The sequence below is a fragment of the Theropithecus gelada genome, chromosome 7a (genome assembly GCF_003255815.1).
Source record: "Theropithecus gelada isolate Dixy chromosome 7a, Tgel_1.0, whole genome shotgun sequence".
NCBI classification, from domain to species: Eukaryota; Metazoa; Chordata; class Mammalia; order Primates; family Cercopithecidae; genus Theropithecus; species Theropithecus gelada.
Window position 1 is genome coordinate 217,080 of NC_037674.1, and position 18,459 is coordinate 235,538.

Sequence of the window (18,459 nt, forward strand, 5' to 3'; positions counted from 1 at the left end):
CGAATTGGAGGTTCCTGGCTTTTTTGGGGTCTCTGGTGTGGTCCCACTTGCTTATGCCTGGGCCGCTCCTCACCCCACTGCTGCTGTTGGCATGTGCCCCCGAGGAGGCCCTGGCTTCCCCCTTACCACCTGCATAGGCAGAACCAGAAATGCTTTTCAAAGTTTTTTGTTTGCGTGTACGTACGTTCTTTATTCCTGTTGTAGTAGGAGGGTCTGTCAGAGTACCCCATCACAGTATTATTTCCAGACTGGAAGTCTAAAGCCTGTGTTAGTTGATTGACCTTTCTCCACTGACCACATCATCTTCATCTGGACATCCCCAGTTTTGAGCAGACAGTAGGTTCTTAATTGCTGATGTGGAAGGAACAGGCCTATCAGTTGTGCACATGAATGAATCTACAGCAGCAAGAAGCCAACAGAGGGATTCTAAATTCAAAATATATTCATCCATCCAACCGTTGCATTAAAGAGATGGTATGTGACTGGGAGAGCTGGCTCATACCTGTAATCCCAACAGTTTGGGAGGCTGAGGCAGAGGAGGATTGCTTGAGCTCAGGAGTTCAAGACCATCCTGGACAACATAGTAAGACCTTGTCCTTACAAAAATAATTTTAAAAATTAGCTGTGTGTGGTGGTGCACGCCTGTGGTCCCAGCTGCTCAGGAGGCTGAGGTGGGAGGATCTCTTGAGGCTACAGTAAGCCATGATCATGCCACTGCACTCCAGCCTGGACGTCACAGTGAGACCCTATCTTAAAAAAAAAACAAAGAACACTATGTGTGTCAATTCCATTTGCTACTATTTTTCTGAGAAAATATAAGAATCCTGACATTTTGAAACACGAAGAATGAATGTTCAAGTGTTAATAGTAAAACATCTCAATTTTCATGGTTGTAGCCTTTGAAGAAGATGGTGGAGAGAATTCGCAAGTTCCAGATTCTCAATGACGAGATCATCACCATCCTGGATAAGTACCTGAAGTCGGGCGACGGGGAGGGCACACCAGTGGAGCATGTGCGCTGCTTCCAGCCGCCCATCCACCAGTCCCTCGCCAGCAGCTGAGGGCACGCGCTGCACTCCGTAACTCAACGTGGCATGCCTTTCTCTCCGTCAACTATTGAGTGAGATTTTTAGGGACTATTTTTCAGTATCTCTGTACCTGTTAAAGGGGGTGCTTTTCAATCTAAAAGCTTAATTTTATAAAATTATTTTTCTAGACTAAATTGTATATGCTTTTGGTAATTAGGAACTCTGAGAATACTGGCTGCTGATTGTTGCCATCACGTTCTTACAAAATTGTTTTTCTATGGGATGTTCTGGCAGCTCTCTCTCAAAATGCTGCTGTGTTCGTTCATTCACTCATTCCATAAGAAACTTAATACCAGCAAATGTATTAAATCCCTTGCCAGTTACCATTAACTGTAACTATTTAGCTTTTGTTTAGGGATCTTTCTGATGGCCTTTTATGAGCAGTCTTAGTTCTAAGTCATTGTTCCCATCCCTTTTTTGTGTCAGTGTTTCAGAAAATAGTGAACTTGATTCCTCTGCTTCCACTAAATCCAGTTGTGACAAAATCTAACGTGAGATCAGATCGAAAGGTTATAGAAATAAAACTAATGAGATCTATTTGCGTTTGTTTACTTACTATAATCCTGTGCTGCTTGACTTGGCAAGGAACTCTGATTACCCTGAGCTCACATAGCAGGCCAGCTCGGATGTAGGTCACCTCCAGGGCAGAGGTGGGATGGGACCGTGACACCATCTCATACACCACTCACCTCACCAGCACAGGTTTAGTTTTATATTTAGGGTTCTGCAGATAAATAAGGTGTAAAATGGCCGTGGTGGCTGCTCCAGTCTGGATATGAAGAGGCTACTCAGTGCCTCTCTGTTACCTGTGCCTGTGACCTGGCGGAGGCCAGCAGTGTGGGAGGAGGAGATCAGCCAGGCCCAGTGAGTGCTGTGCGAAGGGGCCAGGAGCCTTGAGTCCAGCCTTCAGCTGCCCCTGATCCACAGGGCTCGCGTGGCTGGAGCTGGTCCACACCATCTGTCAGAATGAAAAACAATCGGTCTAGACTACCAGTAGAGCCATGAACATGTCTGAGAAACTGAAGCCATATTTTAAAGTATTAAGGCAATGAGGTTCTGAAAATCCTAACTGAATGGAGAAAAATGTTATGCCTGTTTATTGTAAATGAATATTACAGATAATCACAAGTCCAGCATGATGAACTGAACTCACTTTATGTTGTAGCCTGGCAGGCATTTTACGTTATTTGGAGTATTGCAACCTTCATCAATTTTAAAATTTTCTATGGCTGCCAAGTTGCCATAAAAAGCAGGCCTCGCCTACTTTTCCGTCAGCCTTTGGAAACTGTCCAGAAGCATATGATGCACGGCACAGAAAAGTAGTAAGTGTATGAACCATCCTGTTGTACTGCCAAACTCAAGTGACATGAAGCTTAACAGAACTAGTCTTTCTTTATAAAAAGTTCCCTAAAAGTGCTTTTGGTAATGTGACTTAATAACCCTGGGGCCAGCATTCTGCTGCAGATTTAGAGGTGGTAGCTGTGCTCATCTTAGAAACTAGAGAATAGGATAAAAAAGTACTGTAATTTAATTACCAAGTTTTATAAGGCTTAATTTTATGCCAGATATAAAATGTAATACTTGAGGTATAAGACAATCTCAAGTGCTATAAAACGTTAAATAAGAATTTATTAACCTGTGCATGTTCAACGAGGTCTCTCTCCTCACGCGGGAGAAAACCGGTTCTTATGTCCGAAGCACAGATGTGGGCACAGTGTATAAACAGATACAGTACATCTGCAGCATTAAATGACATGGGAGGAGGCAGTTAGGAAAAAAAAAATCTAAAACAGCTCCTCAGAAGGCCAATAATACAGCTGGGAAAAAGGGAGTTTCCATGCAGCCAGTGGTGAGCTGCATGGGATACCAGCACCTGGCCTGGGAGGCTCTCGGGGGCGATGGCTTGCACTGGGCACCACTGAGTCACCTCCAGGCAGGAGCCACAGGCTGGAAAAGGCAAACACTTTCTTCGCATCACCCGGGTGGAAATTAATTCTGCCAATACTTTTTTTTTTTAAAGACCAATGGTTATGAGTGGGGATAGGTTCATCAGACCTTTTTTATCATTCTACCTTTTCTGCATATGTTTGCAATTTTCCATCAACTTCTTCATAAACCTTTTCTAGAAACCAAAATATGTAGTAGCCCAAAGGAGCTCTTAAGCAAAGTACTTGGTACAGAGAGACTATATGTTATAAACATTTTAAGTTTGTTCTAAGCATTCAGACTTAGAAAAGAACTTCATTTCAACTTTTTATTATAACATGAGCTAAATTTAAGAAATAACCCTAGTCTTCTATTTCCCAGAGCTGTTCAAAGTCCAAATGACAATATAACTCATTATGAAAATATACTGAAAAGTACAAGAGCTGATGTAAAATGGTAATCAAGGTTCCAGGCATCATGGGATTAGGATAACTGAAGAACAAACCCAGCCAGGCTGCAGCAGCAGGCAGGATGCGCTGGCTCGATGAGGTGCTAAGAAGGCCGTCGAATGCACACAGGAAGCCAGATTCACGGTGATCATCTCAACCTGAGAATCCTTCCTTGGGGTGATTTCCGCCCTTTTTTTTATTCTGTAAGTTTCCTTCATTCAGTAACTTAGTTTTCCCTTATTTCAAAAAATAAAACCAATCATCAAACAGGAGCCACTTTTATAGGTAAGGTAAATCACAGGATAATGTATTGGGATAACTGTTCTTTTTTAAAATAAAAAAGCCTTATATGTTCAGGGATTGATGGAGTGGGGATGACAAATGCACATTTCAGACTTCCATCACGAATGAAAAAATAAAGCATTTTTATAGACTTAAAACTGTCATTAGTGCATTCAGATTTTGGAGAAGGAATGAAAATGTAAAATAATTCTACAACAATACAATATTAATAGAAATCGTCATGTGCTGAGGTCATTTTAGTGAGCTACCATTGTTTAAATAGAAGTAATTTCTTGGTCCTAATTAGTGAAATCTTTTAAAAGATTGCCTTTAAAGAACATTATTTGAGGACAATGTTTTTTTAGACACATTCTGATACTCAAATTCACTTCATAACAATCACAGATTAACCTTTAATGACACCTTTCTTAAAAAGCTGTCAGATTTCCATTTCTTCGGGAGACATTTTCACCAGTGTGTTGTTCGATTCCACAGGTTAAGCTTTCTTCATTATTATTAAGAACTTCATACATATTAGAGAGATTGCCATTCACTGCTTTCTCGTCTTTTCGAAAAGATACAGGCAGACTTGCTAGACTAAAGCTGACGTCTTTAAAGGCATGCAACAAGAATATCCCCACAATGATTGTAAAGAAGCCGCTCAGAGTACCAATGACATCGTCACCGGGCATATCTTGCCACTCCTTAAAAAGAATAGCTGAACAAGTTAAAACTGATGTTGTAAAGAATACGTAATATATTGGAGTCACAATGGAAGTGTTGAATATATCCAGGGCCCTATTTAGGTAATTAATCTGTGTGCTCACGCAGACGATGAGGCTCAGCAGCAGAACCCAAGCCAGGGGATGCCGCAGCACAGGCTTTCCAGCAAACAGCTCCTTGAGAGCAATGCCCAGGCCCTTCACACAGGACACTGAAAAGGCGCCGATCACAGAGCAGATTGTTATGTACACAAGAATGTTTGTCTGTCCATGGCGAGGACCCACCGCGAAGATTAGTATCAAGGCCACAATGACCACAAGGGTTGCAAAGACCACAAAACCTAGAGAAGGCAAAGAGAAGTGACATTGAGTCAAATGGTTGGCTGTTCATAAACACAGAATGCAAAACAAAATGTAATAAACTCTACAGGGAGAAAAGGTATGGCCTGGAAATAATCAGCTTTATTTTGCTGCCCGAGCAGAAGCGCAACCACAAAAATTTACTTCGATGGACACGCCGGAAGATGAATGTGAGCTTCACATTCATAAACTCACACCCCCAACATTGTTGCAGCAGCATTTTATGCCAACTTCAGGCAAGAGGGACAGTGGGATCAGAACAGAGACAGAAACTAGGGAGGAGAAATCATGAGGTGGCCTTGAATGTTCAACAATTTATAGATGCTTTAAAAACAAAACAAAAAAAAACAAAACAAGAGTTCATCATCAAGTTTTCTCTAAAAGGGGTAAACTTTTTTTTTTAATTTGCGGACAACTGCTGGAGTAACCAGCAAGTCAACTGGAAAACCTGAAAGATACTATTGGGGTTCTGGTTGAATATGGAGAATTAAAGCCAGCATGAAAATTGCCAATAACTGTGTATCACTGTGGGCCAGGCATTTTTCTCAGCAGTTTGCACTCAACTACCCTGTGTCACAGATACTACCATTTGCATCCTCGAATGAGGGAACTGAGGCCTAGGTAAGTCACATGAATTTATTCTTCCTACCTCAAATTCCACTAATAAAATACACAGTAATAGGATTTTTAAAGGCACAAATACACAAAATTAAGAACAAAAGGCCAGGTGCAGTGGCTCATGCCTGTAATCCCAGCACTTTGGGAGGCTGAGGATGGTGGATCACCCAAGGTCAGGAGTTCGACACCAGCCTGGCCAACATGGCGAAACCCCAACTCTACTGAAAATACAAAAATTAGCTAGGCGTGGTGGCAGGTGCCTGTAATCCCAGCTACTTGGGAGGCTGAGACAGGAGAATCGCTCAAACCTGGAAGGTGGAGGTTGAAATGAGCCGAGACCATGCCACTGCACTCCAGCCTGGGCGACAGAGAGACTGTCTCAAAAAAAAGACAGGACTGAAGATAACAATCCTTTTAAGTCAGAAAGCAAAGGCTAATAACTGGTACACAGATCCAAGAAAGCTGAATCCTACACACCCACTGTGATCAAAGATTAAAAAGCAATTCAGTTTGCAGCACAGAGTGCCCAAAAGGTACCAAGTGCCTCTGAAGTGGGGTAAAGGCAAGACTGAAAGTGAAGCCTGGCTGAAAAGTCCATTCAAGCAGCAAGGGGACTCCTGCCCAGTTCTGGGAGACTGTCCCTCCTGTGCCACAGAGTTCTGGGAAGCTGAGGTAAACCAGGCCTCCAGGTGTTAACCCTTCCCCACAATCAACTCCCAGGATGCCCACAGCCAGCCATGAAACAGGAAGCTTTTTTGCTGGAGATCTGACCAGCCCAACTTTGACATAAAAGGAGACATCAGGCCGGGCGCAGTGGCTCACACCTGTAATCCCAGCACTTTGGGAGGCCGAGGCAGGCGGATCACAAGGTCAGGAGATCGAGACCATCCTGGCTAACACAGTGAAACCCCGTCTCTACTAAAAATACAAAAAAATTAGCCGGGCGTGGTGGTGGCACCTGTAGTCCCAGCTACTTGGGAGGCTGAGGCAGGAGAATGGCATAAACCCAGGAGGCGGAGCTTGCAGTGAGCCGAGATCGCGCCATTGTACTCCAGCCTGGGCGACAGAGCAAGACTCCGTCTCAAAAAAAAAAAAAGCCAAAGACCACCAGGAGAGAAGCCAAAACAAACAGAAAAGGGCAAAGTCTGTTTCTCCCATGTAGACAGAGGAAAACTTCAAATTAACTGTCCCCCAAAAAACAAGAAAATTATTAATGTCCTCAGAAAAACAAGAAAAACTATTATTAATATCCTCAGAGAAACAATGAAACAGACTAACCTGGCACCCCAAATACCTACAAACAATGAATCTACAACAAAAAAACCCCAAACAAACAAACAAGAAAGATTTATTTGAGGGAATCAAAGAACCATCAAAGTAGCCAAGACTTAAGGGGCCAAAATTCAGAGAAAAGAAAAATCAGCCCAGCACTCACCTCTGCCTTCTCCTTTGGGGCAACTACTAATGCAAGGGGTGAGATGGCATCAAGGCCAATCAACACCGGCCTAAGCTTAAGGGGACTAGGTAAAAACAAGTTGGATTTTGGGGCTGCCTAAGCATCTGGAACTGAATGGACCAAGACCCAGAAAGGAGGGAACTATAGAGCAGTGAGCCCAAATGTCTGTGCATTTCCCCTTATAGTGCTTTCTGGCACACAAGCTGCACAGCCAAGGTCAGAGAAGCCAAATGGAAAGCCTGGCCAGGAGGCCACAGGACTAAGCAGGGATTTCGGCGTCTCAGGGTACTGAGGAGCAGACCCTGGAGCTCTCAGTTTCTCACAGCTGGCGGGGCCCAAACCAGTATCTGAAGCTATCAGCTGAGAGCCAAAGGGCTATGAACAAGAATAAAGGCAAACTGAGCCAGGTGCAGTGGCTCGTGCCTGTAATCCCAGCCCTTTGGGAGGGCGGGGCAGATGGATCACTTGAGCCCAGGAGCTCGAGACCAGCCTGGCCAACCTGACAAAACCCTGTCTCTACCAAAAAAGACACAAAAATTAGGCCAGGCATAGTGGCACATGCCTGCCATTGCAACTACTTGGGAGGTTGAAGCAGGAGAATCACCTGAACCTGGAAGGCAGAGGTTGCAATGAGCTGAGATTGTACCACTGTGCTCCAGGCCTGACAGCAAGACTCCATCTTTAAAAAAAAAAAAAAAAAGCCAGATGTGGGGGCACACACCTGTAGTCCCAGCTACTCAGAAGGCTGAGGTGGGAGGATCGCTTGAGCCCAAGAGGCAGAGGATGCAGTGAGCCACGATCACACCACCGCACTCCAGCCTGGGCGACAGAGTGAGATCCTGTCTCAAAAAAAAAAAAAAGAATGAAGGCAAACTAGAAAGAAACCAGGCCCAACAAAGAACAATACCTTCAGGGTAAAGGTGAGCTACTGTATTCTTTTCTGCCTACCAGAAGAAATTTATGTTCTCTCTGAAGGAAAAAAACGTCACTTAAAACCTCTACACCTTCTAATATCCTATGTCCAGCATTCAATTAAAAAATGCCAACACAAAACCAAATGCCTAAAAGCCAAACACCACCACAGAAGCAGGCCCACAAAGAATTCTAAAATTAAAGTTAGCAAAGACTTTAAAATAACTAGGAATCAAAGAACAGAGGCAAGAAACTCTTAGAAATTAACAATATAATCGCAGAAATGAAAACTCAGAAGGGCTGGAAGAAAAAACTAAGAAAATCTCCCCAAAGACAGAGCAAAACAAAATGGTAAAATGAGGAAAACAAAACAAGAAAATTAATGATCTAGGTCAAGAACCCAATAAACAGATGAATAAGAATCTCACAAAGAGAAAACAAGAATATTAAAGGAGTATTCAATTCAGTTCCCAAGAGTCAGACATAAATTTTCACATCAGGCCAGGCACAGTGGCTCATGCCTGTAATCCCAGCACTTTGGGAGGCCGAGGGCAGGTGGATTACCTGAGGTCAGGAATTCCAGACCAGCCTGGCCAACCTGGTCATCTCTACTAAAAATACAAAAATTAGCTGGACATGGTGGCGGGCACCTGTAATCCCAACTACTTGGGAGGCTGAGGCAGGAGAATCACTTGAACCCAGGAGGGAGGCAGAGGTTGCAGTGAGGCAGTGGTTAGTTAGCAGTGAGCCGAGATCACGCCATTGCACTCCAGCCTGAGAGACAGAGCAAAACTCTGTCTCAAAAACAAAAAAAGAGACCCATCAGGCAGGGTGCAGTGGCTCACGCCTGTAATCCCAACACTTTGGGAGGCTAACGTGGGCGGATAACTTGTGGCCAGGAGTTCAAGACCAACCTGGCCAACATGGTAAAACCTTGTTTCTATCAAACTAACAAAAAAAATTAGCCAGGCATGGTGGCACACGCCTGTAGTCCCAGCTACTTGGGAGGCTGAGGTGGGAGAATCACTTGAGCTAGGGAGGAAGAAGTTGCAGTTAGCCGAGATCACACCACTGCATTCCAGCCTGGGCAACACAGCAAGACCCTGTCTCAAAATAAAATGAACCATCAGGCACCCAGCACAATGGACAAAAATGGACCCATCTCTGGGCATGTCAGTGGGAAATTTCAGACACTGTGGGCAAAGAGAACATCCTACATATGCTTCCAAAAACAAAAAATTGGTCGCATATAAAAGATAACTGATAAACTGTTCAATTTCTCAACAGCAACATCAGAAATGAGAAGACAAAGGTGGTCACAATAGGTTAAAAACATTTTGAGATAAACAAGGTGTCAAAAAATCTCATCTCTTCACACCCTTTCTTGTCTCCTCTAGAGTGGCACCACCAGAATGAAGGAGTAAACACCCAGGATTCTGGAAATAAGGGATCTAAGAAAAAGCAAACTGAGGGAATCCCCGGATGCTGCTGAAGGGAAATGCAGATAACTGCTGTGCTGGCAGCCTGGAGACACCCGCCTAGATTGAGGTCACACAGAAGGCACTGAGAGAAATTTCCAAAAGAGATCAAAGAACACCTCTTTGTTTGAAATTACTGAGAGCAGAACAGTCAACTGGGGGAGAGTTTCATGGTACAGTGACCAATTCAAAACAAACTACACAAACAGATAATTATTACTTCTGGAAAAACAAATCATACAGGAAAGGAACCACCACCATAATAAAGGCTAAGATGAGAATAAAAGTTATGTATCAATGATAAGGTAAATAAATAAGCTCAATAAAACGATACAGGTGCAGTAAATAAAAGGTAAAACAGATAATGCCTAAAGCTAAGGAAGTAAGTAGTAGCAACAATATAAGCATGCTATTTGCAAAGAGTCGAAGAACAGTAGAAACACAGACTTGTGATGGACAGGAGGGAGAAGGGAACACAACGACTATTTGTTCTTCTACCACATGGAACAATTTCTCTCTCCTTAGGTGCTCATTAAATTTTGATTAACGTAAAAACTAAGGCAGGCGCGGGGGCTCACGCCTGTAATCCCAGCACTTTGGGAGGCTGAGGCGGGCGGATCACAAGGTCAGGAGATCGAGACCATCCTGGCGAACACGGTGAAACCCCGTCTCTACTAAAAATACAAAAAAACATTTGTTGGGAGTGGTGGCGGCGCCTGTAGTCCCAGCTACTCGGGAGGCTGACACAGGAGAATGGCGCGAACCCGGGAGGCGGAGCTTGCAGTGAGCCGAGATCGCACCACTGCCCTCCAGCCTGGGTGGCAGAGCGAGACTCCGTCTCAAAAAAATAAAAAACTAAGTTAAAAAGTAAAATACAGTAAGACTAATGAGACTTTTTTCTTACCTGGATCACCCAGCTTGTGAGACATTTCATTTAAAGTCTCAATCTCCTCTTCCTTTGGAGCATGAATGACCATAACTGTAGATCCTAGAATACTTAGCAAACACCCAATTTTCCCATGAAGATTAAGTCTTTCATTTAGAAAGTATGAAGAAAGAATGGCACTAAAATGGGGAGGAAAAAAATTGGAGAACTTTAAAATAATCAGCTACTTTTCTTTTTCAAATATCAGTAAAACTCATAATTTAAATCACTGAACTCAAATTGTAACTCTGAGCTTATGAAGATTCTGGCTTTTGCCAAGAAAAAAAAATGTACATTTCATCATAAAATGTAAACATTTCGGCCGGGCGCGGTGGCTCAAGCCTGTAATCCCAGCACTTTGGGAGGCCGAGACGGGCGGATCACGAGGTCAGGAGATCGAGACCATCCTGGGTAACACGGTGAAACCCCGTCTCTACTAAAAATACAAAAAATTAGCCGGGTGACGTGGCGGGCGCCTGTGGTCCCAGCTACTCGGGAGGCTGAGGCAGGAGAATGGCGTGAACCCAGGAGGCGGAGCTTGCAGTAAGCTGAGATCTGGCCACTGCACTCCAGCCTGGGCGGCAGAGCGAGACTCCATCTCAAAAAAAACAAAAAAAAAAAGTAAACGTTTCTAGGGAATCATCTGCTTCATCATACACTACACTGGTATACTTCCCATCTTTCCACTGCAAGAAGTCAATATGAAATTTATAATAAAGAACGAATTTGTATAAATGTATATCCTAATTAAGATCCTATATCCAGACCAGGCACGGTGCCTCACGCCTGTAATTCCAGCACTTTGGGAGGCCGAGGCGTGCGGATCACAAGGTCAGGAGATTGAGACCATCCTGGCTAACACGGTGAAACCCCGTCTCTACTAAAAATACAAAACATTAGCCAGGTGTGGTGGCGGCGCCTGTAGTCCCAGCTACTCGGGAGGCTGAGGCAGGAGAATGGCCTGAACCCGGGAGGCGGAGCTTGCAGTGAGCCCAGATTGCACCACTGCACTCCAGCCTGGGCGACACAGCGAGACTCTGTCTCAAAAAAAAAAAAAAAAAAACAAATCTACTCATTACCAATCAGGCCCTACCAAAGTGCACATGCACTGAATGATAAATATTGGGATGAGTGTAACTTTGAATTTCACTTATTTTTTGAGACAGAGTCTTGCTCTGTAGCCCAGGCTGGAGTGCAGTGGCGCGATCTCAGCTCATTGCAACCTCCGCCTCCTGGGTTCAAGTCATTCTCCTGTCTCAGCCTCCTGAGTAGCTGGGACTACAGGTGCCCACCACCACGCCCAGCTAATTTTTGTATTTTTAGTAGACAGGATTTTACCATGTTAGTCAGGCTGGTCTCAAACTTCTGACCTTAGGTGATTCTATACCCGCCTCAGCCTCCCATAGTGCTGGGATTACAGGTGTGAGCCACCATTCCCAGCAACTTTGAATTTTATAAAACTGGAATCGAAGTAGAACTAGTACTGGCTCTGAATACAAGCAAAGGCATTTTCTCCCACAAATCAACAGCCTACCTATGCACAGAAGTACTTTTTTAAAGCAATTACTACATAGTGTAAAAAGCAAAGTTCTCCAGGTTGTTGAAATGTAAATTGTGTTGAACACATGTAATTATATGGTACTGAATATTTTACAAACTAAGGTACTGGTGACTGTTTCTACATGAAAAGTGTTGTGTCCTTACCTTACTAGTACACTGAGAGCTCCGAGTGGAGTCACTAGCGTGGCTGGTGCAAACGCATACGCAGCAAAGTTGGCCACCTCACCAGCTCCCACTTGGAGACAGACAAAAGAAAAACTCAGATAAGAATGTATATACTCAACTTTGAAATGCCTGCATTTTATGCAATATCTATATATTATTTCAACTGTATTTAGTAACCTCTATATTTCTCCAGTTTATTTATTTTTTTTGAGATGGAGTCTCACTCTGTCGCCCAGGCTGAAGTGGAGTGGTGCGATCTCAGCTCACTGCAAGTTCCGCCTCCCGAGTAGCTGGGACCACAGGTGCCTGCCACCACGCCCGGCTAATTTTTTTGTATTTTTAGTAGAGATGGGGTTTCACCGTGTCAGCCAGGATGGTCTCAATTTCCTGACCTCGTGATCTGCCTGCCTCAGCCTTCCAAAGTGCTGGGATTACAGGCATAAGCCACGCGCCCGGCCTCTCCAATTTATTAATAAGGGTTATGGGTCTGTAAATTTCCAACATTACAGTAAGAGTCCAAGTCAATTAGAAGTATTCTAGAAACAACACATATCTATAAATCTAACTGAAGAAATCTAGTTCATGCTGACATAAGATATTTAAATAAAAATTTTAAATAAATACTTATATCCCATGACAGGAAATAAAAATCACTGAGAAGAAGCCGACATGAAAGTAAAAGGTACTCTCCCCCAAGTCCTTTTTACTTGCTCTTTTTAAAAATGCAAATCATGCTCTATGCCAGGTACTGTTCTACAATCAGGATATATACAGCAGGGTGCAAAACACAGACACTGCTCTGATAAAAACTTTTTTTTTTTTTCTGAGGCAGAGTCTCACTCTGTCACCCAGGCTGGAGTGCAGTGGTGCCATCTCGGCTCACTGCAACCTCCACCTCCCGGGGTTAAAGCGATTCTCCTGCCTCAGCCTCCCAAGTAGCTGGGATTACAGGCACATGCCAACACACCCAGCTGATTTTTGTATTCTGAATAGAGACAGGGTTTCACCATGTTCATCAGGCTGGCCTTGAATTCCTGACCTCAGGTGATCCACCCACCTGAGCCTCCCAAAGTGCTGCGATTACAGGCGTGAGCCACAATGACCAGCCTCTCATAAACTTTTAGTGAGGGAAGACAAACCAAGCACGTGCCAAGAGGTTGAAAGTGTTATGAAGAAAAACAGTGCGGGAAAAAGAATGAAGTGCTGGTGATGAAAGAAGGCATCCTACTATGTGTCATGGCATTAGATGGGGCTCTCTCATAAGGAAACTTTAGAATACTGGGAAAGTATGTCCCACTAAGGAATTATCTAAATTGAAAAGCTACTGAGGAATCCTACACAGGGCAGAGGCATGATCTCACAGAAGGATCCCTCTTGACTACTGCTTTTTCCAAAACACTTATGCCAATTTTCATTTAGCAGTGTATGAGAGCTCCCTTTCCTCCACATTCTCCCTGCTGATCTGTTAGGAGCATGGGATGACTCTGCTACGCTTTCAATTAGCATTTCCCATTTTCATTGGTTTATTAACCCTATGAAATCTTTTAGGGAAGTAGCTATTCAAGTTTTTCCTGTTTTCTTTTATTGATTTAAGGTAATTCTTTATATATTTCAGACATAATCTTTTATTGGTTAAAAATATTACAATTATCTTCATTTACACTCCACAATTTGCCTTTTTATTCTCTTGTTAAACTCTTTCAGTTCCTAAAATGTCTTTTAAATACGGTTTGTTACCATTAAAATTCAATCAAGGAATTTGGCTGTAATGTCTCCAATATCTTTATATCGAGGATACTCTCTACTCTCTAATTCCTATTTATCTAGGATTGACTTCTTAAAAAGAAAAAAAAAGCTTGGAGATAGATCTTTAATTAATTAGGAAATTATATACGTTGCTCTATTTTTTTTAATTGAATACTCTAGAAATTACATGTATGTTTAACTTGTGAAGTCTAATGTTAATATTTAGCTTTATTTCCTTCTGGATAATGCCAGAGCCTTAGAACTCTTAATCCATTTTCTCCTTTCCCATTGATTACTGTTGTGTATTTTTAAAATTTTATGCATGGATATTTTAAGTCCACGAGCCATCTCTTATGTTTATTCACTCAGATGTACTCATATACTCACCACTCTTCCCTCCTGTATTTCTAAACTTACATTTAGGTTTTTTTTTGTTGTTTTTTCTGTTTAAGACAGAGTCTCACAGTGTCACCCAGGATAGAGTGCAGTGGCGTGATCTCGGCTCACTGCAAACTCTGTGTCCTAAGTTCAAGCAATTCTCCCATTTCAGCCTCCTGAATAGCTGGGACTACAGGCACCTGCCACCACACTCGGCTAATTTTTCTATTTTTAATAGAGACAGGGTTTCACCATATTGATCAGGCTGATCTCAAACTCCTGACCTCAGGTGTGCCTCAGCCTCCCAAGGTGCTGAGATTACAGGTGTGAGCCACCATGCCCAGCCTGAACACTCTTTTAAATTTGCTTTAGTATAATTTAATTATCAGTTTATCTAAAACATGTTTTAGTTTCATTCTTCAAGGATATTTTCCCTGAGTATTCTACTGCCAGCTACTTTTTGTGCCCTTTGAAGCTGTATTTCCAACTATTTTCTACTTCCAATGGTGCTGAAAACTCAGCTGTCAATCTGCTGCCCCTTTGAGGGTACTATGAGCTTTTTCTTGGACTGCTTTTAAGATATTCTGTCTATGGTTTTCATCAGTGTTACTATGGTATGTTTACATCCAGTTTTCTTTTCACAGGTTCTGCGTAGGTTTCATGGGGCTTCTTGGATCTGTGGTTTGATAACTTTGGTCAGTTCTGAAAAATTCGTAGCCATTTTTCTCGCCAAATACTGCTTCTGATTCTGTCCCTTTTTATTTGAAACTCTATTTGCTGAATCGTCTAAGTTCTATAACCCTCTCATGTATATTTTCCATCTTTTCTTGCTTGCTTCAATGTAGACAATCTCTTCCAAACTACCTCTGGTTAAGTCTCTCTTCAGCCATACCTAACCTATTGTTAAGTCAATTCATTCATTTTCATTAGTTTTTAATTCTATAATTTCTATTTGTTTTACAAATCTATGTCACTATAGTCTAGTTTATTCTTAGAATGACAGTTCCTTGTGGTAAAAACATTTATTTTAGAGTCATGATACTTCCAATATCTGTAGTCTATGAGTCAAGTTTCTATCTGTTCCTTTTAGTAGTTTCTTAATCTCATATGCCTTAAAAAAAAAAGAGATTGATCTTTATTTTTAAAATTACTCGCTAAAACAATTTAAGGTGAGAATGGTACTGTATCTTCAACAGAGAATTTTTACTTTCTTCTGCCAGGTGCCATAAAGCACTAGCAGTTTGGGGCCAAGGCTGGCATCATCTGGTGCACACGAATTATCAGTGCATTGTCCCTGCCTCACTCCTAGCACCCAGCCTTCCCAGAGTACCAGCCCAGAGCAGGTGGTGGCTCCTACTCTTGGCAGCCCCAGACTCTGTGCTGTTAGTTCTGTTCAAAGATTCACTTTCTCAGCTGCCTCCTCTAGAGTCTGCAGTTAACCTCTAGAGCAGAAGTATCTCTAGCTTATTCCTCTGAGCTCTAGTCCTTTCTCTCATCTTTTCTTTCTTTAGTGGAAACTGCACATTCCCTAATATTGGCCAGGTAATTTTTGACTATCATGTCACCTTCGATGCTTTTTAAAACATGGTTTTGATATTCTATCTTTCAAACTTGTTTTCAACAGAAATATTAATTCAATTAGGATGGGCGCGGTGGCTCATGCCTGTAATCCCAGCACTTCGGGAGGCCGAGGCAGGCAGATCATGAGGTCAGGAGATTGAGACCACCCCCTGGCTAACATGGTAAAACCCCATCTCTACTAAAAATACAAAAATTAGCCAGGCGTGGTGGCAGGTGGGCCTGTAGCCCCAGCTACTGGGGAGCCTGAGGCAGAAGAATGGTGTAAACCCAGGAGGCAGAGCTTGCAGTGAGCCAAGATTGCACTACTGCACTCCAGCCTGGGCAACAGAGCGAGATTCCAACACTTAAAAAAAAAAAAAAAGAAATAATAATTCAATTACCTAGTACACCATTACCATAAACACTACATATTGTTTTCTGATGTTCAAAAGTGTTATATAAACTGCTAATCTCAAGGTCACCAAGGACTTCCATATTGCTAAACTCAGTGGTCATTTTTCAATCCTAATCGCACTACTCTCTGTATCTCTTGGAGATAGGGGTCTTGCTATGCTGCCCAGGCTGGTCTTGAACTCCTGGGTTCAAGGGATCCTCCCACCTCAGCCTCCCAAGCAGCTGCGATTACAGGTATAAGCCACCATGCCCAGCTCGCATCATACTTACTCTGCCTCAGCAACACCTGACACAGTCGACCACTCTCTGTTCCATGAAGCACTTTCTTCACTTGGCTCCACAACACCAGGCTCACATCATCTCACCCTTCCACTCTGGGTGCTCCTTCTCAGCCTCTTCTCACTCCTCCTCCTGACCTCTAAACGGACCTGGTCTGCTCTCAGGTCTCCGATCTTGGGCCTCTCTATCTATGTACCTATGTATCTGTCTAAGACAGGGTCTCACTCTGTCTATCTTATCTATCTACCTATCTATCTAATCTACCTACCTACCTATGAATGACAGGGTCTCTGTCTTATCTATCTATCTAATCTATCTAATCTACATACCTATGAATGACAGGGTCTCTATCTTATCTATCTAATCTATCTAATCTACCTACCTACCTACCTATGAATGACAGGGTCGTCTCTATCTTATCTATCTACCTATCTAATCTATCTAATCTATCTACCTACCTACCTACCTACCTATGAATGCCAGGGTCTCTCTCTGTTGCCCAGCCTTTAGTGCAGTGGTGCGATCACAGCTCACTGCAGCCTCAACCTCCTGGGCTTAAGCAATCCTCCCACCTCAGCCTCCCAAGTAGCTGAGACTACAAGTGCACAACATCACACCTGACTAATTTTTGGTTTTTTTAGTACAGACAGGGTTCTGCCATATTGGCCAGGTTGGTCTCGAACTCCTGGACTCAAGTGATCTGCTCATCTCAGCCTCCCAAAGTGCTGGGCTTATAGGTGTGAACCACGGTGCCCAGCCTTTTTCTATTTTCATTTCCTCCATGATCTCATCCAGTCTTATGGCTTTAAAATAGCAAGGATGACTCTCAAAATGTTGTCTCCAGCTTAGGCCACTGCATAGAATTGCAGACTTGTCTGCCAAACTACCAACTTCACATATCTACTTGAATATCTCATAGGCATTTCTAACTTCAACACATATAGACCAAACTCCAGACTCACCCCACCCCATCAGCCCAGGTCCTTCCTGCAGTCTTACCATCAGGCAACTCAATTCTTCCAGTTACTACAGCAGAAAACCATCATGACATCCTAAACCCTTGTCTTTCACACCCTACAATCTGGTGAATGAGCAAATCTTGTGAGTTCTACCTTCAAAATACATTCAGAATTCTGTCCCTTCTCATCACACTCACTGATACTACCCTGGAATGCTATCATCACCTCTTACCTGGTTTCTCTGCTTCTGCCCCTATGCAGTCTATGCCTCAACACAGCAGCCAGAGAGATCCTATTAAAAAAGACTGACCAGGTCATGCTGCTCGAAAGTCTCTAATGACTTCTCATCTCACAACAATCAAAGTCCTAGGCCAGGCACAGTGGCTCATGCCTGTAATCCCAGCACTTTGGGAGGCCAAGGCAGGCAGATCACCAGAGGTCAGGAGTTCGAGACCAGCCTGGCCAACATGGTGAAACCCTGTCTCTACTAAAAATACAAAAATTAGCCAGGCATGGTGGTGGATGCGTGTAATCCCAGCTATTCAGAAGGCTGAAGCCAGAGAATCGCCTGAACCTGGGAGGCAGAGGTTGCAGTGAGCCCAGATTGTGCCACTGCACTCTAGCCTGGGCAACAGAGCGAGACTCCGTATCAAAAAAAAAAAAAAAAAAAAAAAAAGTCCTTCCCATTACCTACAAAGCCCCACATGATCTGAGCCTCCTGAGTTCTCTGAACTGATTTCTCACTACTTTCCCCACATTCACTCCCTTATTCCTACACCTGCCTTTTTAATGTTTCCCAAGGTTTTGCTAATTCAGTATTGCTTAACAAAGCACCCCAAATTTGGCAGTTTAAAACAACAATCACCATTTCCCCTCATGGTTCCTGTTAGTCAAGACTTTAGAAAGGAGTAAGTAGTTCTCACTCAGGGTCTTTCAAGAGGGTGCAGTCAAGATTTAAGGCCGGGCGTGGTGGCTCATGCCTGTAATTCCAGCATTTTGGGAGGCTGAGGTAGGAGGATTGCTTGAGCCCAGGAATTCAAAACCACCATGGGAAGCACAGTGAGACCTCATCTCTATAAAAAAAATAAACAAAAATTAGCCAGCCTAGTGGCATTAACCTGAGGTCCCAGCTACTTGGGAGGCTGAGGTGGGAGATGGCAGGTTGAGGACGCAGTGAACTGA

General features: G+C 43.2%; 2 protein-coding genes across 18 annotated transcripts in view; one reads left to right on the forward strand and one right to left on the reverse strand.

Annotated features, from left to right (window-relative positions):
• The window catches only part of CYFIP1 (cytoplasmic FMR1 interacting protein 1), a 112,124-nt gene extending 110,499 nt beyond the window's left edge, over positions 1 to 1,625 (forward strand). For all 10 annotated transcript variants that reach the window (XM_025390779.1, XM_025390778.1, XM_025390786.1 and 7 more), the window contains one exon: positions 897 to 1,625. In XM_025390779.1, coding sequence (XP_025246564.1) covers positions 897 to 1,061 — 165 coding nt within the window. In that variant the 3' untranslated portion in view covers positions 1,062 to 1,625. The remainder of the gene's footprint in view (positions 1 to 896) is intronic.
• Positions 1,626 to 3,132: 1,507 nt separating this feature from the next.
• NIPA2 (NIPA magnesium transporter 2) overlaps positions 3,133 to 18,459 on the reverse strand; it is a 34,148-nt gene continuing 18,821 nt past the window's right edge. For 6 of the 8 annotated variants that reach the window (XM_025390794.1, XM_025390787.1, XM_025390791.1 and 3 more), the window contains 3 exons: positions 11,921 to 12,011; positions 10,196 to 10,356; positions 3,133 to 4,808 (listed from right to left, as the gene is read on the reverse strand). In XM_025390794.1, coding sequence (XP_025246579.1) covers positions 4,174 to 4,808; positions 10,196 to 10,356; positions 11,921 to 12,011 — 887 coding nt within the window. In that variant the 3' untranslated portion in view covers positions 3,133 to 4,173. The remainder of the gene's footprint in view (positions 4,809 to 10,195; positions 10,357 to 11,920; positions 12,012 to 18,459) is intronic. The other 2 variants (XM_025390788.1, XM_025390789.1) reach the window with 1 other exon arrangement.